We start from the raw sequence: 23,089 nt of genomic DNA on the forward strand, positions 1-23,089 counted from the left end.
CCCTGGCCCAAGGTCATTTGTTCAGGGAAGAAAGACAGCTTCTCAGCCCTGTGCGCCCTGCCCTCCCTGCTCTGAGCTGGGAGCCGGGGGAGGCTGCAGGACAACGTTCCTGGTGAAAGCAGATTACCCAGTGAGGGGCCGGCTGGGCGGGATGGCACTGTGGTGACAGGTCCATCAGGGCCTCTCCAGGGGGATATTTCCTGGGGCTGCTGGTGACAGGCCTGGGCTGTGGAGGGAGTGCTGATGAGGGGGAGGCAGGCTGGCCCCTCGCCTGGAGACAGCGATGGGCAGGGGCTCAGCCTCTCCGAGCCTCCTCCCCAGACGCCCAAGGCATCGCCCAGCCACCATCCCTGCTCTGGTTTGGGACCACCCAGTGAATCCATCCCCCTCTTTAACCCCATCACCTCCCTCTCTCCTTGCCACTCCTCCAATCCCGCTTCCACCCGCAGGCGGCGTAATCTTTCTAAAGCGCGACACTCCCCTGCTTACCACCTGCAGCCATCCCACTGTCCCAGGAGAAAGCCCTGGCTCCTTGGCCTGAGAAGCAAAGCCCTTTGTGGCCTGGCTTCTGCCCTTTGTGGTCACACCCTGCACTCTTCTCCTATCTGCACTGGGCCTTTGCACGCCTTTGCCTCTGTCTCCTAACACCCACCCCTCGCCCTGCCACTTCCCCAGGGGGCCTAATTCTACTTCTCCAGTAGGTCTCAGCTTGGACATCGCCTCCTCCTTGAAGCCTTCTCTGAACTGAAGCCCAGAAGTCTGCGTTGGGTGCCCCCCTCCCAGTGTCCCTGGCACTTACCCCTTAATCATCCTAACAGCTCACTGGGGTAAATTCTCAAGGTGTGCAGGGTGTGCGCTAAGTGTTGTGTCCATGTTGCCTCATTCCATCCTGGCACCCACCAGAGTGTGGTAAATGCCCGTTTGTCTGTCTCATCCACCTTATGATTACCTTGAGTGCCTTATGATCACCCACTTTATAAAGGAGGAAATGGGGGCTCCAGGTGGGAATGATGTGCTCAAAGGTACCAGCAGGTAAGTGGCTGCTGTGAGCCAAGAATTCAAGGATCCTGATCACCTACGTTCTATCTCACATCCTATCCTTGGTATCACGGCTTCTGGGGGCTGGTCCCGAGCTCTAGCTGGAAGTAGCCCTGGTAAGTCAGACTGTAGCCAGGGCCGCCCCTCCCAGCAGCCCGGGGCCTCTGGGGCCCTGACAGATCCGAGCAGCCTCTAGCTGGTGGCAGGAAGGGGCTGCCCTCCCAGTGCAGCCAGGAATTCACAGCCCACTCCTCGGACTCTCTCAGCTCCATTTCTGTCAACCCCTCAGCTGACTCTGGAGTTCCTGACCTCACCCAGCTGTGACCTCCTGGCTTCCAGATCGGATCTCGTCTCCCGCTTGTCCCCGATCCCCATCTCCACATTCAGATCTGCCTCTGGCCCAGCCCACCTCCAGCCTGCTGGCTCTGTGCCAGCAGCTGGGGATCCCACCCAAGGCCCTGCCCCGCCCTCAGTCTGGGCTTTGGGCTTGTTCTGTCAGCCTGTTTCCCCCACCAGAGCTTTGAACCCCAACGTGGAAGCTCAGCGCTCTGACCCCACCTCCTCTCCCCACCACTGCCGAGGGGCTGGGGTGCTGGGGATGATGAAGTCGTCTCCGAAGGAGGAAGCTAAAGATGTAAACGAGCCCGTGAAATCCCGAATGACAGCCGTGACCACTGTGGCCATTAAACACAGAGCTTTAACGGCCCCCGAAATACACCTGGGGCACTTGTCAGCAGCGCCTGCTCATCACACGTGCACATGCGAGCCACGCACACGTGTGCAAACACGTGCACGCACACAGGCTCAGCGAGCAGCCCAGCAGGGTAGGATAGGGAACCCCGGCAGATGGTTTCAGCAGTGCCCTTGGCCTCAGGATGGGGAGAAAGGAGTGCAGGGTGGGTCCCAGGCATCTTTCCATAGTCTGCATCCCTCGCGGTCTCTTCCTCTTTCAGATAGCACTTTATATTTGCATAGCACTCACTCATCCCCTGTATCCTTCTGAAACGGCTTTCTTGTGGGTCAGATGTGATCTAATATCTCCCCCCTCCCCCCGCTTGTCCCATAGCACAGCATCCGAATGTGCAGCACAGTGCCTGGCACACAGCAGGCACCGGGAGATGTGTGTTGGCTGAATGCATTCAGTTGCTGCAGCCATCAGGGAGATTCCTAACCGAGACCCTCGCGCTTTGTCTGAGGCTCATTTGGTTGAGTTGAAAGCCCTGGATGGGGAGTCTGGGCTCTTGAGTTCTGACCTTGACACTAACTCCTGTGTGACCTTGGCTTCTTGTATGACCAAGGCGTCCTCCTTTTTGGTATCAGTTTCCTTATCTGAAAAGTCCTTGTCCTGCCCTGGTCATCGGAGCATCTGTGATGTTTGTCTGAATCACGTGGTGAATACTGGCTGGCCTGTGGCCCCTGCAGCCTGGCCAGGGATGATGGCCTGGCGGCTGTGGGATCTCAGAGCCTGCAGGGCCCGCAGGGCCGAGGAGGCTCTGTGAGGGGTGTTTCCTCTGTGGACAATCATCTTTGTTCACGTAGTGCTAAGTACACGGCACGTAGTAGATACTCAGGAAAGTCTGGCTAGTCTGAACTCAGCCACCAAATCCCGTAAGAGTGAATTTTCAAGAAGAGTTCAGAAATCCCTTCTTCTGTGTCAATTCCCCACAGAGAGAGTTCTGTGGCCTGGCTCTTGCTTACCTCTTCAGCCGCAGGTCTCACCACTCCTCCGTCCCCACACTAAGCAATAACCACACTGAACTTCAGTTTCCGCAGTCTGCCGTGGTTCCCCAGCGCCCCTCCGCCGGTCCCTCGGCTGGCACACTCCTCTTCCCCTTGCCCTATCCCTTCGCCTGGTGAACGCAACTTCAAACTACTCAAACTTCAGGTGTCCAAAACGCCTTCCCTGGCTCCCCGCCCTGGGTGGGTGCATCCTCAGGCTGCCCAGCCTCCTGAACTTCTGCCATCACAGAACTCATCTCGGTGACATGTCCATGCTGGGCGCCTTCTCCGGCCACCTTGAACTTGGGAGAGCTGGGGTGGTGTCCTCTCCAAGGGAAACTCAGGTTTGGTGGGGTTCTGGCATACACTCATGTCCCCCCACTGGTTCCCACTGCATGATTTGAGGGCCCTCCTGGCTCTTCAGGCAGACGAGGGCCTGCCACATGTGGCCATTTCTGGGGCCAAGACCCCTTCACGGGGCTGCTTGCCCAGTGGGCTCCACCCCTGTGCCAGAGCCACACTCAGCTGGGGACTGTCCTTCTACAGTGCCAGGCACAGGGCCGGTGCCCAAATGTCAGCCATGCCCTCCTGGGTACCTTTTCCAAACACAGCAGGTCCCTCTCACATTCCCAAGGGCCTCGGGGCTCAATCTTCCCATCTCAGTCTCATGACTTTTGCCCTTTCCAGGGATCATCTTTCAGCGACAACGGGAAGAAGAGTCCAAGGACTTTTCAAGTTCCTGAGCAGAAAACTTCCTGTCCTCGCCGGTGGTAGCTTGTGACAAGACCAAACTCAAAGGATGATCTGCAGTGGGAAAGGTCAGGCTGGTGGGGGGACAGCAATGGTGGAAAAGCAGGCAGGCAGCAGGAATAGCGAGGGGCCCGCAGACACCTTGTCACAAGGGCGGGCGGAAGGCTGCCGGGGAAACTGAAGTGCAGGCCACCGGCGAAGGGCAGGCTTGGGACAGAGCTCCAGACCCTGGGACTGGGGAGGCAGGAGGGCCAGCAGGGGAGGCTGTGGGAGAGCCGCTGGGGAGGAGCCTGAGCTGCTTAACAACTCTGTAAAATGGGGATAATCCCAGCAGCTTCCTCCCAGGGTTGTTCTGAGGATGGAAGGAGTGGACGTAGACACAGCTCTGAGAGGCAGGCCTGGTGTGTAAGTTGATGAAGATGCTGGTTGACTACCCACGCTTTTGCTCTTACTGTTGAAGTGATGGTGGTTATTTATTGAGCAGTGTGCTGGCCCTAGTCATGTGATGGCTCATTTCACCCTTGCCACACCGTGTGGGTAAATACTCTCACCCCGGCCCGTGGAGGAAGCCCCGAGGGGTGGAGTCAGCCGCCAGGGAGCAGCAGAGGGACGGGGCCCTGGGAGAAGAATCTGTGCAGAGCCCGCATCACACCTCCCCCCAGGGCCTCAGGCTCTCCGTCCGGGACTCCTTCCTCTGTTTCTTGCTGCCTCTCCACAAGTCCAACGCGGGCTGATCCCCTGGGGAGAGGTGGGGAGCCTATGGGGCAGCGGGATCTCAGCCTGGTGAGGCTGGCGGCTGACCCAGGGAGCCCCCAGGGGGGACCATGTGACAGGGCATGTCTGGGGGTGGCCTGGCAGGGAGGGGACCCCACTCCAGGCCCGGGGATGGTGGCCCTGCCCAAACCCTCTGCCCAACACTCATTTCCAACAGAGACTCGTTTAAGAGCAATGACCAGCTTGCTAGGGGACTTCAAAGATAGTATTTGATGTGTTTTAGCAGCTTCAGCAAAACTCTAATTTGAATTTCAGGCGCTGGTGTGTGATTTCCTTGGTGACAGCTCCGAGGGAGGCTTGGGCTCGGCTGTCATCCAGCGGGGCCTCTCGCTGGCTGCCGCTGCCGCCACCCACATTCCCGGGGAGGAGAAACAGGAGGTTGAGAGGAGCCGGGGCTCCACTGAAGCTCAGGGAGGAGAAGACTAAACAAGTGACAGGGAGAGAGGGGAAGGGGGCAGCGAGAGCAGACACAGAGGAACAGTGAAGGGGGAGGAGAAGGAGGAAGAGGAAGAGGAGGAGGAGGCTGGAGAGGATGCGGGTGAGGTTAGAGATCTCGGGAGAGATGGAGCCCCAGAGATCAACCCTGAAAGGAGGGGAAAGAGAATAAGACCCAGAGGGAACAAGGCGAGAGAAGGAGAGAGTCAGAAAGGGGCAGAGAGACAGGCTGAGGGAGCCAGCGAGAGAGCCTCACACGAAGCCCAAGGACGGAGGTGGAGAGAGAGATGCAAGGACAGGGGAGGGCAGGAAAGAGACAGGGAGGGGAGGATGAACAGACAGATGAGAACGCTGGGAAGATGCTCGTTCACGAAGCGCTCAGGGCCAGGCCCGGGGCGCTGGGGTCCCAGCGAACACGTGGGGTGCCGGATCCCGGGGTGTGGGGAGGGGGTGTAGCTCAGGGCACTGGGTGCGGCAGGAGAAGAAAGTTCTGCTCCAAGCTTCCCTTCCCCTCACACCTTAGCTGAGGTGAGGGAGCTAAGTTCTGTGTCTCCCGATGCCAGATTACTGCTGTGAACCCGTCCTCCCTGCACTGCCCCGACCCCCAGCAAAGGGGCAGCTTGCAAGCAGGAATGGTAATGCCTAATCCCAAGGCAGTGTGTGTGTCCCAGGGAGATTGTAGTCCCCCCTACCCCAACAAACACAAACTCGCACATACGCATGATGGCCAGGAAGGAGAGGGAAAGGGAGAGGCAGAATGAGAGAGGGTTCAAGGAGCAAGGAAAAGAGTCACTTCATCTCTCTGAGCCTCAGTTTCCTCCTCTGGGGGAAATCAGGATTGGAATATCACACATCCCATTGGGCTCTTGGGAGGGTAAATGCGATGATTCATGTAAAGGGTTTAGCCCAGCACCTGGCTCAATTGAAGGGACACACACTCAAAAATGGAACCCGGGTCCTGAGATCTATTTTCCCCATGACCTCACCCCCTCCTGGGGACGAGGAAGGCAGTGCCCTTCTCCCCTCTGTCCTCTCTTCCCATGCTGGGCAGAGAGAAGCCTTACAGGGCTGCATGTACCTTCAAGCCCTCGTAGGACTCCCCCAGCCTCAGAGGGAGCTCTTGGTGTCACAGGCCCTATAGCTGCTGTCCAGCCTGGCTCTCAGCAGGTGGGGAGGGATGGGGAGAGAGGGCAGTCCACAGGCCCAGGCAGGGGCCACAGTTCTCCTGGATGCGTGAGAGCAGAGGCTGGGGGTCTGGGGGTCAAGACAAGGTGAAAACTCCAGCCTAGCACCATCCAATATGGCAGCCACTAGTCCCACGTGGCTATTGAGCACTTGAAAAGTAGGTAGTCTGAACTGAGATGATTTAGTACGAAAAAAAAGTCAGATATCTCATTAGTATTTTTATATTGATTACACATTAAGATGAAAATAATTTGGATGTGTTGGGTTAAATAAAATATATTGTTAAATTAATTTCACCTGTTTTTTTCTTACCCTTTTCACATGGCTGATAGAAAATTTAAAATGACACTTGTGGCTTGTATCGTATTTCTATTGGTTTCAGAACATCTGAGCTGGAAGAACTATTAGACATCCTAAAAGGGAAGGGACTTGCTCCAGGTCACACAGCCAGAAAGGAGTGTCCAGAAGATGGAACTTAGGTCTCAGGGACAGAATTGGGAAGACAAACACTAGTCTCCTCTGGTGTTACCTGGGCCACTGGACGGGATGAGAGGGCAAAATTTCGGAGAGTTCTAACGACTGCGAGGTGGATTAGGAGCTTGAAAATGCTCCTGCTACGGCCATCAGAAGATCTTGACCTGAGGCTCTCACCAAGGATGGGGACCAGAGAATTAATGATGCCACAGCCACTGAAGGGTGTGCTCATTTAAAGAGGGGGAAAAAAAGGCAAAGCTGAACTCTGGGCAATTGTGAAGGCTGCAGTCCTTACGTGCTTAATAAAAGGCAGAGTGGAAGTACTGCAAATAGGACCTGCTCTGGGCCTCAGGCCCTCAGGGACCCAGCAGAGGGCTGTGCAGAGAACAAAGCCAGGGTCTTCAGGCAGGAGACCGGGGCCAGTCCGTTAGCCTCTCTGGTGCCAGCTTCCTCGTTTCTGGCCTAGTGTCTGAGAGTGCAGGCTTTGGAATCTGATGGACCTGGACACTGGCTACCTATCAGAGGCCCTGAGCAAATCCCTACTTAACGACTCTGAGGCCCCATTTCCTCTCTGAAAAAAATATGCCTACCTCCCAACTTCAAGGATTGCTGGGAGGATGGGTGGGTGACAGATGTGAAGGGCTCAGGCCCCCTGGGCAGGTGGGCATGGGAAGTATTCATTCGTTCAGCAAGTGTTTTCTGGGCTCCTGCCCTGTCGTAGGCGCTGGGAATCCAACAGTGAGCCACACCTATAAAATGGGAAGGAATCTCCTCATCATGGGGGTGTGTGTGAGTAGATGAGCTCATGTGTCTGTAGGCTGAGACTGGTGGCTCCTATGTGTCTTCCCATATCCATCGCCCTTGTGAAGTAGGTGGGGGAAGAGATTGTACTTATCTCCCGTTTTAGAGATACAGAATGCTGACTCAGTACACTGGGGCACTGCTGGGACCAAGAGTCAGGTATTTTGGCACCTGGTCTGGAATTCTTTCCACCATATCTGCTTGCCATCAAGAGCAATATTTCAAGTTGAGGGATAGAGCTCTAATGGGAGGATTCCAGGCATCTTCCAGTGGTGATGTTATTTTTGAGCTGAGGGTCTGAAAGAAGGAAATTCTCAGCCTCCCCTCAACCCACTCTTCACCCCGTTTACCCAAAGGAATCACTCTATGTAGGCATCTGCTCACTCGGCCCCTGGACGGGGAGCTGGGATCCAGCAGGCTGCCCTTGCCCAGAGCTACCCAGTCACCTGTCCAGCCCTGTCTTTGGAGCCTTTCTGATGCTAGAGCCCCATCCCCTACTCCTACCCCTGGCCCCAGCACGGCACTTGTCATTGGGTATAATGATTGCCTAGTTTCTTGCCTGTCCCACACTAGATTGTAGCTTAAGGGCAGTGTCTCTGAGCTTGGTCACCTCTGTCCCCAGCACCAGGACTGAGCCCTGTTATTGTGTGGCCAAATGAGTGTGTGCTCCAGGCCCTGACCCTCCCTCCCTCCCTCTCTTAACCGCTGCTTCTCTTTTGGCTGTGCCATGCGGCTTGTGGGACCTTAGTTCCCTGACTGGGGATTGAACCCAGGCCATGGCAGTGAAAGCGCCCTGTCCTAACTACTGAGCCGCCAGGGACCTCCCCTCACTCTTTTTTTCATTATTGCTCCCCAAGGAGCCTTTTAAGACATCCTCTCCCCTAATCTCCATGCTCATGAAATTTTAATACCATAGATACACTGTATATTTGTGTATGTACTTTTCACATATCTGCACTTTATACATAAAAAGAGTAAGATTTTTTTCACTCTCCAGTTGCCAATTATCATCCCCCTTAACCTTAACCCATGCCTCCTGCCCCCCTGCCAATTTAATTTTTCTCTTTGATGCTCAGTAATACCCAGCAGACTATATATATACTCATTTATTGTCTGTCTCTTCTACTAAAATATGAGCTCCACAAGAGCAGGGATTTTACTCTGTTCTGTTCACTGTGGTGTCTCCAGCACCTAGAACCCTGTCTCAGCCACAGTGAGTGCTTAATGGATGCCTGTCGTCACATGAATGAATTCTAGGAGGTCAGTGATGTGAGGGGCGTGGCAGGGGACCAGGCCTGTCTCAGGAAGCCTTAGGCATCACCTTTGTTCTTTTGCTCCTTCATTTGCCGCTTTTACTCAGTCGCTCAGTAGAGGCACAGGGCTCTATGGAGGGTTAAGACATGAACACAGACAGGTACTGCATAATTCCACTTCTATGAGAAACTTAGACTAGCCAAAGTCAGAGACAGGAAGCAGAATAGAATGGTGGCTTCCAGGAGGAGTGGGGAATGGGGGCTGATGCTAACGGGAATGGGGCTTACTTCAGGGCTGATGAAAATGTTCAGTGGGGACACAGCTTCAGTAGGAAATGATGAGAAAGTTCTGGAGATGGACAGTGGTGATGGTTGCACAACAATGTGAATGTAGTTCACACTGAACTTTACACTTAAAAATGGCTAAAATGGTAAGTGTTATGTATATTTTGCCACGAAAAAAAAGTTAAAAAAAAAAAGACATGGGGGCTTCCCTGGTGGCGCAGTGGTTGAGAATCTGCCTGCCAATGCAGGGGACACGGGTTCGAGCCCTGGTCCGGGAAGATCCCACATGCCGCGGAGCAGCTGGGCCCGTGGGCCACAATTACTGAGCCTGCGCGTCTGGAGCCTGTGCTCCGCAACAGGAGAGGCCGCGATAGTGAGAGGCCCGCGCACCGCGATGAAGAGTGGCCCCCGCTTGCCACAACTGGAGAGAGCCCTCGCACAGAAACGAAGACCCAACACAGCCATAAATAAAAAAATAAAATAAACAAATACAAAAAACCCCAGGTCTGATCTGTCACTCCCCAGTAAAAAAAAAAAAAAAAAAAAGACATGAACACAAATTACCATATGATAAATATTGTGGGTCATACAGGGTATCAGAAAAGTCCAGGGGAAGACAATTTTGGCTGAGGTAACTGAAGGAAACTTCCTGGAGTGAAAGACATTTGGGCTGGGCCTTGAAGGACAGGGAAAAGCTGGGTGGGAAAGGCTGGCAGAGGGCATGGGTGGGTGATGGGGACGGCTTGGGCCAAGGCCTGGAGGTAAGCTTGCCCCTGAGTGTGTATGCGCGGCTGGGGTACACAGGGCTCCACGCTGGGAATGTTGAATCCCTGTCACTTCTCCCTTCCACCTGGCAGCCTGCGCATGAGCCCCCAGGAAGGCTTGTGGGGAAGCTTCTGACCAGAAGATGGGGGCAACCTGTGGAATCCAGGGGATCCTAGCTCCTCAGGCCTCCTTAGGGGTGGGTTGAGGAACCCCCCGTAAACCTGGGGTTCTGGTCTCGATTGCCCAGCCAGCCAGCCGGGCCCCTCCCTGTTAGCGCTAAGGCCACAGCCTAACTGAGGTCAGGGGTGGAACTCCGAGCAGGATTGCCTCCTGCTGTTACCCTGTGGGCATCAGAGTCCAGGCTGTGAAGCACAGTCTCCTCCGGCAACAGCTGGCCTTTCTGGGGTCAGGTCCAGGGAAGCTAATAATAACCACTTATGGAGTCCCTTCTCTGCCTGGCACGTAAGGGCCTTCACGGGTGTAATTTTATAATCCTAAGAGGCAGGCAAGGACTATTATCCTTCCCATTTCATAGATAAGGACAGTAAGGCTCAGAGAGGTTAACTGCTTTGCCCAGAGCCAGAGAGCTGGGCAGTGGCAGGGCTGACGTTAGACCACGTGACTCCACAGCCCTGACTCTCAGCCCTTGGGCTACCCCAGGCCCTAGGCTTGCTTCAGACCAGGGCTCGCAGGGCCACTGTGCTGATGGCCCTCTAATCCTGGGGCAGCTCCTCCCCACAAGCTCCAGGAAGCTTCTCTCTCCCAGGCCTAGATGCTTTTGTCGCCTGTCCCTGCCAGCTCCTCCCCGTTGTGCCGGCGGTGGGCGCAGCCCCTCCTACGGTGAGGAGAGGCAGGGCTGTACCAGCTGGACGGCGCCACAGGAGGCTCTCTTTGGCATAGCTCTTGGCACCTGCGCCAGCGTCTTGGCCCAAAGAGGACACGTTCCCCTTCTTCCAACTTCTCTTCCTTGAGAGCAGGGTGACAAGGTACCGCTGGGTGCTGTGCGTGCAGCCCCGAAGCCCATCAGGGCCTTCCCTGAGCACTCGCCACATGGCAGCCCCTTGCCCAGCTCAGGCCTCACAGCTCTGTGCGGGCAGCACCAGGACAGGTGAGGAACCAGAGGTTCAGAGGTAAGTCACACAATGTGAAAGCAGCAGGGTCAGGCCCAGATCCTGATTTCTCTACTACTTGTGCTATATAAGGAATCATAGAACACTGGAGAAGGGCCCTTAGAGGTCATCTAATCCACTCGCTGGGGTGGGGCTGAAGAGACCTGTCCAAGGTCACGCAGCTCGTGAGTGACAAGGAATTTAGTTTTCCCATGACCCTCATTATAAACGTGCTGGCATGTTGCCACATATCTTATTAGGTCCAAGATAAACAAAACTTGCATTTAAGATTGTGGTAGGCTTTTTAAAAAATGTGTTTGAGCCCAGTGCCTTCTACTACAATAGTTGTCAGAAAGCCACAGACACACAAAGGTGAGCCTGTCCCCCCAAAGCATGCTTGGCCCCTGCCGCCTCCCTCCTGTGTGGGCAGTGGCTGGTGCCCAGGCGGCGTGCTCAGTGCAATGTCTTCTCAAGGACAGGACAGGGAGAGGGCTTCCTGGCTGCCTCCATGCCACCTTCTAACTTCAGTTTAGCTCTGGTCTAGAGCTGGAGAGAAACAGGAGCAAGAACTGGGCATTTTGTGTTTATACCAGCGTGACTCTTCCAGCAAGACGTTACCCAGCTTGGACAAGTTTCTCAACCCTTTTGAGCATCAACGTGCTCGTCTGTGAAACGGGATAACAGTAACGTCACTGGGGAGGAATTAGCAGGATCAGTCACGATGGAGGTAGAGCCCCTGGTACAATAAACGGTGTAGACAACGACGAGGATGAAGTTGGGGGGGCACAGAGCAGCGATGGCACTAACCATACGAGTGTAAAGCAAGGGACAGCCTTACTGAACGAAACTAAGTGTTCTGAGCCCTGCAGCCAATGTCTACCACTCACTCACGTGCACCTCCCTCCTGACACGGCACCGGGGGAAAGGTCATGGGTGTCGGAGTCTGACAGACCTGGGTTTGAATCTAGGCTCCGCCACTTCCCATATGACGCTCATCCCTGGGCCTCCAACTAGTTCTGTGCCATCCAGACGATACCCACTAGCCGCACATGACTATTTAAATTAAAATGTAAAATTCGGCTTCTCAGTCACACTGGCCATGTTTGAAGTGCTCAAAGCCACATGTGACTAGTGGTTCCCACATGGCACGGTGCAGAGTAGACCGCTTCCCTCATCACAGGGAGTCCTCTTGGACAGCGCTCACCTGTGCCCTGAATGTGGACGTGGCGCCTGCTCGGGGCATGCTGCACACGTGGCCTGGCAGGGCAGAGGGCAACAAGGGGCGCTCAGCCCGTCCCTGCTGCGAGCACTCTGGCTGAGCCCCGAGTCTCCTCACTCACCTGGCCTCAGCTGTGCTCTTTCCTGCAGCATGGATGTAATGCCGGGCCCAGCTGCTCTGACTGCATTTCTGCTACTGACTTACCATGTGACCAAGTGATGTCACCTCCTGGAACTTCAATTTCTTCATTTGCAAACTAATAATTCATGCCCCTCCAGCCTCAGAGCAACGTTGCCAGTCAAGCAAGTAAATGATTGCAAGTGCTCTGAAATGTGGGGGCTATAGAGTCGCAGGGACAGCACAGTGAGATGGGGAAAGCCTCCATCTGGTGTCAAAACCGGATTGCAATCCCACTTATCACTAGCTGAGGACCCTTAAGTCCTCAGAGGAGGCCGCGTCTAAATTCCTTCACTGTAAAAGGGTAACAGTGAAGATACTGTAAACTTTCACGTTACCGTGAGGATCAGAGATGGATCTGAAAGCAGCAGAGTGCTACTCAAGAGCAAGGCATTATGGGACCGCTGCTCCTGTACAAAACGAGGGGGGCCCAGCTGAGCCAAGCATCTGCCACCTCCACTCCTTTCTGTGCTCCACCTGCCTGAGAGCCCTGCTCCCACCAGGTGAAACCTCTCCTGCTCCAAGCCAAGAGACCAGGTTGGGACAGAAATGGGGGCACCAAATGGGTCAAGACAGCCTGTTCCGCTGATGCCAGAACAAGACACCGAGCCCGCTTGGGCCACACGGCCAGGTCACATCTAGGAAGTCTGCGTACATCTGTGACATGTCCCTTGGGCTCTCACCGTGATCTCGCTCCAGGCGCCTCGAGGTGCAGCAGGGAGCCGCAGAAGCAGCACGGCCCCAGGCACCCAGACCCCAGCGCTGCTCCTGGGTTTGCTGCTCAGCAGTCACACAGCAGGTGTTCCCTGGACACCAGACAGGTGCCAGACACCAAGGAAATGGGGGATGGAGAGATGGCTAATCCCGGGCCCTGCCCTCCAGGGACCCTGTCCGGCTGGCCCTCTTTTTCATCTTCCACTACCTCACAGAAGTCCACCCTACCTGAGCTTCAGAAGCATCCAGTGGGGTCTCTACACTGGGACAGGGACCACCCGAGGCTTTGGGTCCCTTGATAACACGAGTGGTATCATTTTTATTGAGCACTTCCTACATGCTATGATCTACACCAGAGGCTTACACATGTTCCTTTTAATCTCCACAATTCTTAAGAGTGTTTATTACCTCCAATTTACAGATAAGAAAAAAAATATCAAGGTAAAGAAAAGTTAACATGCCCAAAGCACACATCTAACAAGGGACAGAGCAAGGATTTGAACTCAGATCTGAATACTCTAAAACAGTACCCTGAACCACTGCATTTTACATTGTCTTCTGATCCTGTATTCTCCAATGAAATGATTGCTGTTCTAGAAAACATTTTTTCCTTCAGAAGCCCAGGATAAGAGGAGAGATGGGGAAGGCAGAGAGGCCAAGATGCTTCCCTGAGCTGCCTGGTGGGGAATCACCCTCACCCACTTGGGCCAGGCCCAGTGCTGGGCTCAGTGGGAGCCGAGGCAGGACCTGTAGCTGTCCTCTGACTCTAAGGAAGAGCCCCGCCTGAGCCGTCAAGGGTCGACTGAGGATGGGTGACACTGTGAGGGGCCGTGGGGCCCCAAAAAGTGACAGTTCCTAGGCCACAAACAATCCAGTCCCCAAACAAGGCGAAGAACACGACTCTTGCTGCTACTGGACACATTTCCAGCTGAGAAAAGCAGAGTTTCAGGCCTGGCGGGCTGTCTCGGGCGGGATGGATAGAGGGGAAGAGGAAGGAGAGAGGAGGTTGGGAGACATGGTAGGCCCACGACAACAGTCCAGGTGGCACAGACCCATGGCTGAAGGACTGGGAAGTATGGCTGCTAGTTATTTTCTGGCTACCTGGGTATTAAGCAAGAAATGCTTAAATGGGGCTTGGTGCTTAAGAAGAGCAAGCTCTGGAGGCAGGCAGCCTGGATCACATCCCAGCTGTGCAGCTCACTGGCCACTTAACTGTCAAGTGGCTTTTCTGGTGTAGGTTTCCTTGCCTGTAACGTGGGGTAACAACAGTACCTACATCATGGTGCTGGTGAAATAAAAATTACATAAAGCTCTTTGTCCAGTATCCAACACGTAGTAAGCACCTAATAACAGTTATTATGAGAATATTTCTCAAAAATATTAATCTTCCCCCCAAAGAAAAAGACAAAAATAAAACAGAAACATAGCATTTATAGGTATTTAGGTCATGCGTTTGGACTGGCATGGTGTTTTTTTTTTTTTTAATATTTATTTATTTGGTTGTGCCGGGTCTCAGTTGCGTTAGGCGGGCTCCTTAGTTGCGGCTCACCAGCTCCTTAGTTGTGGCACACGGGCTCCTTAGTTGTGGCATGCGAACTCTTAGTTGTGGCTTGCATGTGGGATCTAGTTCCCTGACTAGGATTGAACCTGGGCCCCCTGCATTGGGAGCACGGAGTCTTATCCATTGTGCCACCAGGTAAGTCCCAGGAATAGTGTTTTTGGTACTTGTTTCTCATATACACAATCCTTGCCTGGCCAACCAGGTTAACAGTCCCCTAGAAGCAGACATCACACACTATTTTAGCCTGATATGGCCCCAACCTCTACAGCATTGGGCATGGGTCCATGCACATAATAGGACCTCAGAGACTCCAGAACTTTAGGACTAAAAGACACCTGCTGTGCCAGGTTGTGTGTGTGTGTGTGTGTGTGTGTGTGTTAACTAAAAGGATAACGCACAGTTCTTGCCCTTGAAAGGGTCACAGTTTAGCGAGGGAGGATCTTAAATCATCCTGTGACAATCTAATAATCCCATGCTCCCAAACCCACACGCACTCTTACCTGACATCTCTCTCACCGCCCCCACAGTCATGCATGCATGCACATTTCCCCTCAGTTCCCTGGGCTCACAGGCAGCTCTAGCCCTGGCCTCGCTGGAAATGCTAGCTTTGGTCTGGACCGTGCGTGGAGCACAGAGGTTTCAACCTTAAATGGAGTGAAAAGCCGTTTGGCCCCGTGCCAGCCTCATGGGTCCCCTTCCCCACCCCCTGCCCATTTTTATCAGACCCTCCTGATGGCAGGTCTATGAAATCTCCCCTGGAGAGGGCTGTGAGTCCCTGGACTGATGTGTTTGATCAGCTGTTTCTAGTCTGCGCTGGGGGAACGAGTGCAAGAAGAGCCGGCAGGAGTGGTGTTTGATCAGAAAAGCTGGGAAGCTCTGGGCCCAGCTAGCTGCTGTTAGCCTTCTGCTACGCTCTCCTCAGAGGACAAAGAAAGGAGGATGTTCTGATGGACCAGCCCACAGGTAACCTGGGGAACCTGCTCGCCGGCCAGGGTGAGAGGTGGAGGCTGGGCTCTGCCTAAGCGCATGAGGGCTGCTGGGAGGAGCACTGCTCGCTCCTGGCCGAACGGCAGCAACATCGACCGGGCTCCCCAGGCTCACTGTCTGGTGCACGTCAGGGAGACAAGCGTCTAGTGGACGTGGGACCTCTGCTCTGGTAGCACTGTGTGACAGAGCGGAGGATGGGACCGATGCACGAGGAAAAGCCTGGAGAACATCCACCAGAAGGTGAGCTCAGCTTCCAAGCCCATGTCCTAGATCCTCTCTTCTCAGTGAAACCTTGAGGCCTGGAGTGTTTCCCAACAAAGGTCTAGGACGAGTCCACATTGAGCCATAAGCTATTTCTCTTTTTTCACCCAAACACATGCCCGAGTACCAGCTCGTGGAGGGGAAGATAAACAATGAATCTGAAAGCTCCAGAGGCAAGGTAGGAAGGCCGGAAATCATCACAAACGTAGTGCTTCCATTTCCCTCGCTCTCACTGGATGTGCTCCCGCCTGACATCCAGTCTGTGTCTTTCCTCAGACATGACCCCTCAGCTGTGGCACCAAGGAGCTCTGAGAGTCCGGCTCCAATCCAGGAGGTCCTGTCCCCCTCTTAGCACCATCCACCCTGGCCTGGGACAGAGGCTCTGGGTTATTATATATAATGCAGCCCAGAGAGCTCCATCTGACCTTGGTCTGGGGCTCCCCTAGCCTCCACCCCAGGTCCTCTATCTTAGGATACATCAGGCATCCTCCTTTCCTGCCCTTCTCTGCCCTCTTCCCTCAGGTTCTTTTAAAGTATTCGAAACATTAACAGACATCATCTATGAAGCATCTATACTGTTAGCCATTTTACAAATGTTGACTATCCTCCTCACAGTCATCATTAGGGACGACTAGCCCAAGGTCATAGTCTGTTTAGAGGTGGGGCTGGGAAGCTCCCCAGCCCGTGCACTTTGCACCGCGCTGCTCTGCCTTTTGCAGCCAGCCCCCTGGCCCAGGCTTAAGATAACTACACCACCAGGGAATCGCTCGGCCCATTTCCTACCTCTGCTCAATCACTCCTGACCCACAGCAGCACTTCACCTCTGTACACACGCACTTTCATGGCCGGAGCTCAGCTGCCTGGGACACTCTCAGGATTATTGCTCCAGATACGACAGCTCCAGCCCCTCTCTCCAAAGACACCACTTAGGCAGAAAGGTATACTTCCTAAAGGCCCTGTGGGCTCTGGGCAAGGGTCAGGACTGTCCCAGGAGAAGTGAGCAGAATCACCCCCAGCCCTGCCTCAGGGCGGACCTGAGCTTAGGGGGTTGCAGGATATGACGCCCCCGCCCCGGCCTTACCTGCAGGACTCTTACTGCAGAAATTATGTACATCCTATCCGTGTGTCTGCCTCTCTTGTCTCCTTGTTGGCCGTCAGCAACATGACATTTTCAGCTGTTCACCATGAAAAGTTTCTGCTTATTTTATAGTTATCTGCTGAGCACTTTGTACTTTGGGGGCAGTTGAGATTCAAGAGATAAATGAAAAGTGCTGTTATAAAGATCCCTAAGGATGCAGACAGAGAGAGGAAGATGAGAGACACGTAAAGGTGCAGGAATGAACAATCTTCCCAGTGCTAGAAAATGTAGGGAATGGCTGACCTGTATGTGAAGGACTTTATTAATTACAACTGAAATTTTCAACACCAAATTTCAAACACCAAACATTAAATCTAGCCTTTTAATTAGTACTACAATTCTGTGGGGTAAATACAATAATTTCCTCCATTTGTGAACAGGAGCTGGAAGGAGGGAGCTCAGAGAGGATAAGTATCTCACCGAGGTCACACAGTCATAAAGTGGCATAGCTGGGATGTACCCAGGTTGGACACCAAAGCCTGTCTCTGAAACCCTGCACCACACTTGCTCCCTGGGAACGAGGGTTTAGAAAAATGAGACTCCACACGACAGGAGAGTTTTTTGTCCTTCCCAGGCCATGCTAACATGGCCCGCAGGTACACGATAGCCCCTCGGAAACCAGGCCTATCAAGCCTGGTCCCATCTGACAGCTGCCCAGAACCAAAGAGAAAACAGGTTTATGGCATCACAGCCCATCTGAAACTCATGCAGCATAACTTTTTTCAAAGTACATATTTTATTTACATAGAGTAGTGCAAGTTGAACACGAATAATGGTTTGTAATCCAATTGAAACAGCCATCGTGTGCTGGCTGACCTGGCCTGACATGTGCACCCTGTCCTGACCGTGGGTGGTAGCAGGTGTGACTGGCCTTCGTAAGGGAAATGATGCAACATTTCCATGACTTGGAAGCAATCTAAATTAGCCGATGGGATAATTTTTTTTTTTTTTTTCAACAATGTAATCCCCGAAGCACAGCAACTTCTCCCTTCCTTACAGGCCAAGTCATAGGTGTAGCAAGTTTCTGAGTTCTGGCTGTGCTTCTGAGCTTTTGGCCCAAGTCCTACCAGCCCCAAGGTTTTCCATGGCAACAAAATACTCCCTTCAACCCCTAATTTTTCTTTCACTCCCACTTTCTCCCTATTTCCCAAGTATCCCTGCAATACACTAGGCCAAGCGGAGCAGGGCAGGGGCTGCTGAAGTCTTCCTTTGGGAGGACTGATTAAAGCATCCTGTGATTTTCTCCACCACTGTCCAACTTCCTAGTCCCAATTTAATAGAAATATTGCTTGTCCCCTAGAACCATGCTAGGTAAGGCTGGCAGTTCCTCCAACCCTTAGTCAATTCGTAGATCTCAGGCACATGAGAGTTAAATCCCCCACCCCATACTATTAATAAGTAATCAGCCTATGGTGACCGCAACATCACCTGGGGTAGAGAAACTCTTTGGGCCCATCTCATCTTTCTCCTCGATTTACACCATGAGCAGAGAACAGGGCCCTTGTCTCCCCATTTACCCCTGTTTGACTGGATCTATTTCACCCTCAGTCCTCGACTCTCAGGGCTCTTCCCTGGGGGATGAAGCTGAAATACATTCCATGGCTGGTGGGAGGGGAGAGTCAGACAGCTTCCTCAGAGAGGACTTGAATGACCAGGGAACCTGGCATTCACACTGTAGACTGTGGCACTTGCTGGACTCAGGCTTTATAAAATAAACAAGTCTCTGGCCCTTTGCTGCCCCTCAGGCTCTGCTCACACACTTGCACAGTCCCCTCTTCCCAGGGCGATCCTCGCTCTTGAGCCATCTACTTGCTGTCTGTCTCACTCACCGGGCATGGGCAAATGCCGTTCCGTAAGTGAGCCCCACGGAATCAGACTCCAGCTTGGAATCTGTCTGCCCTTTCCTCCTCACCAGGTGTTTTACAAGCTCCGGGAGCAGAGAAGAGTTGGGGTCTTACTGAATAAATATGCGTTCCCAGAAGTCCACAGACTCCTCTACACCACTGCCAGTGCCCCCAGGGTTCAGCCCTGAGGCCACAAGGGCAGCACCACAGCAACAAGGCAGAGACCACCACTGCCACACGAGAGCAAGTGATGTGGACAAGGGGACCCCGATAACATGTCCTCCGTGGCAGCAATTCAGAAGGTCTCTTGGGCAGAAGTGGGAGAAAAGAATAAAATGGCCAAGTAGGGCTAGAAAAAGTCTTCCTACAACAAAATCCATGCTCGGGCGTCTCTAGGGCGCAGCACTGTGAAATCGCTGTTGATGCAGCAGCTTCCGAGGTCCACTCGGAGCAGAGACGAAAGTCAGGACGGGCCTTTCCCTCATGTTGACCAGAACCAGCCCAGGCCTCGTGCTCCTGCTGGCTGTGCCGCGGGGTGAGAGTGCAGCTGGCAGCATATCCCACTGCTCTGTCTGCTCTTGGCAAAGTGAGTTGTGAGTCTGGTGATTCTGAAGAAAACCAGTGTCCTGCCACGGTCTGGGTCTCCACCAGAAACCTGAGAAAGGGTGCCTCAGTACTTGAAAAGATCTGGAAGTTGGGTTTAAAGCTTATAGCTTTCTTTATTCAGAAGACTTTTTAAAAAGAAAAATCACTTTCCCCTACAGGTCCTCAGCAATTAATTTTTAAATTTATTTTGTTTTTTTGGCTGGAAGAAGTTTTGATGACGCTGCGCTTCCCACCCACCCCTGCATTCTTATGTGCCGGGCTCGGCCTCCATGCCCTGTAAGCAGGGCTGCTCCACTCTTTCAATGGGTTTTATCTGGTGCCAAGGGGAGATTCGGTGCCATCTCATCACTTGCTGATCAAGAGCAATCCCGGTCTGACAGCTCACAGAACTGAAAAACCTTAAGAAGACAGAGACGGCCTTGGCAGAAGCAGTGAGGGCCTCACAGGGAGGCAAAGTCTTAGAGGTTTGAGCACCATCTTCTGGTCAGTTATTGGCCTTTGAAAACTTCATTTACTTCAGAATGGGACGATCCCTGAGCTGACAAGCTCAAGTGATTTGCACATGAAATGAGCACACAACTGGAGGCGGGGTGAGCTGGCCCAGCTGCCTGCACAGAGCAGGATGGAGGCCAGCAGACACACTGGCCAGTGTTGAGGTCCCACCTTCTGCCCTTCCAGCAACGTGTGATGGCGACAGAAGTACCGACCATGACCCAGATCGACCCCTCCCCTGCTGGTACCTGGTGATGTGAAATGTGCTTAGAAAGAAGGGGTGGCCTTGTCTTCTGCCAGCCTGTATTTTGAGGGTGAGTGATCAAACTGGGCAGTACCTTCTGCAGGGGGTCAACCACACAAGGTGGCAGGGAGCCGCGCTGGGTGTGTAAACACTGCCCTAGCAGACGTCAACCTTCTGCCATCAAGGAAAGGAAGATAAATGCTAGTCATTCCCTCCATCTAATTGCACTTCATAATGGATTCCATAAACCATTAATTACCAGATTATATTTTAGGAACTGAAGATGAAAAAGCTTTGTAAAATTCAGACTCCAAAGGATCACTGACCTGCAGTCATAGTGGCAGCTGGAAAGAGCTCAGACAACAGGCTACTCACAGGCAGGGAAGACCCTGGCAGGAGGAAGACTCAGGGGCCACCACGGCGCTACTCCACCTGGCGCAGGTTCACTGCTACGTTACACGTATCACGTGCTCCTCAGGGAGGGGACGAGGCCTCCAGGTTGGGTAGAAGCTTTAGGCTTTGATTAGGGAAAGGGGATTGAGGACACCACAGAAAAGCTGTGGGAACCAGCCTCAGGTGCAGAACACCATGAAGAGTCTCCTGGAAAGGCAGAGACGGTTTGCAGCTAGATGGCCTCACTGAACACTCCCAGAAGAAACACGCCAAAGGCTTCGTTTTGGGAATGGCTGACTGTACTGACGAGGTGGGACTCAGCATGGAAATGAAGCCGTCCTGCGTCAGCATGCTGTTACCTGTCCTACTGCCACCATGAGGGGGGCTGGAAGGACGACAGACGTGAGGAAGGGGCTGAGTGTGCTCACGGCTGGGAGTCCCCAGATGGTCTGATGGCGCTCTTCTCTCAGTTTTAAATGGCCAGAAGGCACTGGCGGCGCCCGCAGCCCCACTCTGTGCGCCACTGCCCTGCACTGAACTGCCGCTCTGCACACTGAGGGCTGCCAGCACGTCACACCGCTCTGGTTGCTCTGGTCACCAGCTCTTATCCCACTGCCCTTTCAGGCTCTATTTCAGAAGCTATACTCTGCTTGGGGATGGACAGTGTCAGAGAGGCCACAGCAGCAGGCCTGTGAGGAACAGGCCTGCCTGCTACGGAGGGCGGTCGTGTTGGTGTTGATGACTCAGACTTGGTTTTATGAGAACCATGATGCTTCTGTCCATTTCCCAAGTGAGACCACTTAGGTTGGCGCTAAGCTAAGATGCTCAGTACTCAGGACATCGAGGGAGGAAGGGCAAAAGGCAAGTGGGGGGCATCCTCTCTACTGCAAACGGAGGACCCTCCACGGTGAGCAGCCACTCACTTGGCCTCCCCACAGATTAGGGTCACGGTACCGTCTAGCAAGTCCTCCACGGTCACTGCCACGAGCTCAGAGCTGGTCTGGGATGTCTGTGAATCTGGCAATGTCACAAACACCTGCGAACCAGCAAGCTGGGTCTCCTCCAAAGTGATCACCTGCTCCGTCTGGGCCACCGGCTCTGGGGTTTGGATCACCTGAAAGGGAAAGACCGTGAGGCTGCTCTGGGCAGTGTCCACAGTTGGCTCCCCAGAATTTACATGGTTTTCATCTCACGCTGTAATGATGATATTCATGTTTTCACCTGAGGAGAGCAGTTACATGTGCTTAATGGGAAGGGGCAAGTCTAACACACCAGTGATGCAAAAGAGAAGGCAGGCAAACAATTTAAGTAACTCTGTGTGCCAAACGGCTATAATGTAGCTCAGTGTGCCACCTCAGGGTGCCTGGACTCTATGATTACACACCAGTGAACGCGGGCTCAGTTTCTCACACTGGGTTTTCCTCTCTTGAGGATTACACTGCAGAAGTAAGTGCCGTGTGAAAGGAATGCTACTGAATCAAAGTGGTTTGTGTCATGCTTGAACCATGGAAATGGGAATGGTTTACCAGAAGCCTCGGGTTGCCAAAGGTGGCATGTCTGGACCTTGATCAGGCTAAGAGCCTTACTTGGAGGCTACGTGGCTACAGAGCTAATGGCTACAGGAAGAAGAACGGGTAGACAAAATGTGGCTTCTGTCAGCTCCCTCACGCAGCTCACCAGCCTGGAGGGCACTGGCTTCTCTCCTCCACAGCCCACACACGCCCCTTCCAAATCTGCAGCATCTGTTAAAGATGACTTTCCCATCTCAGGGAGAACTAGTCTGGTTAAGTACACCCAGTTCCTGCCTGAACCTCCGAGTTGATGTTTCTGAGCCACGGAGCTCGGAACAGCTGGATGTTTTCAATACAGAGCGCCCGCAGAGGGCACAGCAACCCTGGCTCTTGAGAGCTGCCGAGAGCAGAGAGTGCTTTCCACTAGATCTGAGTGGGCAGAAATGGGGACGCCAAGCTCAGCCATGTCTCTGCTGTAGGAGTGAAGAGACCAATTGTGATGTTCAATAAAAAATCATCTAGGATAGCAGTTTTCAAACTGTTTTTCTTTCTTTTTCTTTTAGCAATGGAATCTTTTTTTCGCCCCAAAGGACGTCTTACCAAGAATCCTAATATATAAGAAAGATAAAAGCAGAGCTGTTCTCATTGAAATGGCAGCAGGATTGGCACCCAGAGGCCTGGCCACCTGCCTTGCCCTCTGCTCCCCACAGAGGCCTGTAAGAACATGGCTATAAGGGGCTGCTCTACGGGACAGGACGGGGGGCGGCCCAGCCAGCTCACGGTTCCTCTCCCGTCCATTCACAAATTACTGTCAATCAACAGAATGGAGTTTCTTTTCCCTTCCTGCCCACCCTCTCTGGAGAAGACAGGAAGAGCAGTAATAGAACTAGAGACACAAAGAGGGGCTGGAGCAAGCGTAGCCTTGAAATATCAGAAGAGGGGGGCTTTTCACCCAGGTAAAGGTGAGAAGCCCAGACGTTCAAATGTGCCCTGTGCCCAGCCCAGAGGAGCTACCGAAGCATTTCAGCTGAAGGTGGTCTCAACAAAGAGCTCATCTACCCTCCTCCGAGGTTTCCTGCAACTCTCACCACATCCCATGGTGTTCTGCAGAAGGTGAGGGAGGGTGTGAATTGGGTGGAGAGGCCAATGTCATTCTGCTTTTGAAAATTCTTGTTCCAGCTTCCCTCTACTCAGGGGCCATTTCACATGTAGTCACCAGGAAGCTAGAGTTTTCTGTTCTGTTTGGTAAGAGGTCCAGAGAGACTCTTCTGCAAGATCCTCTTGGTCATGAATGTATCACTCACGGGGCCCTTTGAGAGCCCCGGGGAGAAAGGCTAGGTGTCGTGATGGGGCT

The 23,089-nt window shown here is 53.3% G+C and overlaps 1 protein-coding gene across 5 annotated transcripts in view; it reads right to left on the reverse strand.

Moving 5' to 3' along the window:
- Window positions 1–16,953: 16,953 nt before the first annotated feature.
- Window positions 16,954–23,089, reverse strand: part of ZBTB40 (zinc finger and BTB domain containing 40) — an 85,297-nt gene continuing 79,161 nt past the window's right edge. For all 5 annotated transcript variants that reach the window (XM_082372566.1, XM_082372567.1, XM_082372565.1 and 2 more), the window contains one exon: window positions 16,954–21,338. In XM_082372566.1, coding sequence (XP_082228692.1) covers window positions 21,144–21,338 — 195 coding nt within the window. In that variant the 3' untranslated portion in view covers window positions 16,954–21,143. The remainder of the gene's footprint in view (window positions 21,339–23,089) is intronic.

Source organism: Balaenoptera borealis, assembly GCF_965194805.1.
Source record: "Balaenoptera borealis genome assembly, chromosome: 1".
In the NCBI taxonomy this organism is placed as follows: Eukaryota; Metazoa; Chordata; class Mammalia; order Artiodactyla; family Balaenopteridae; genus Balaenoptera; species Balaenoptera borealis.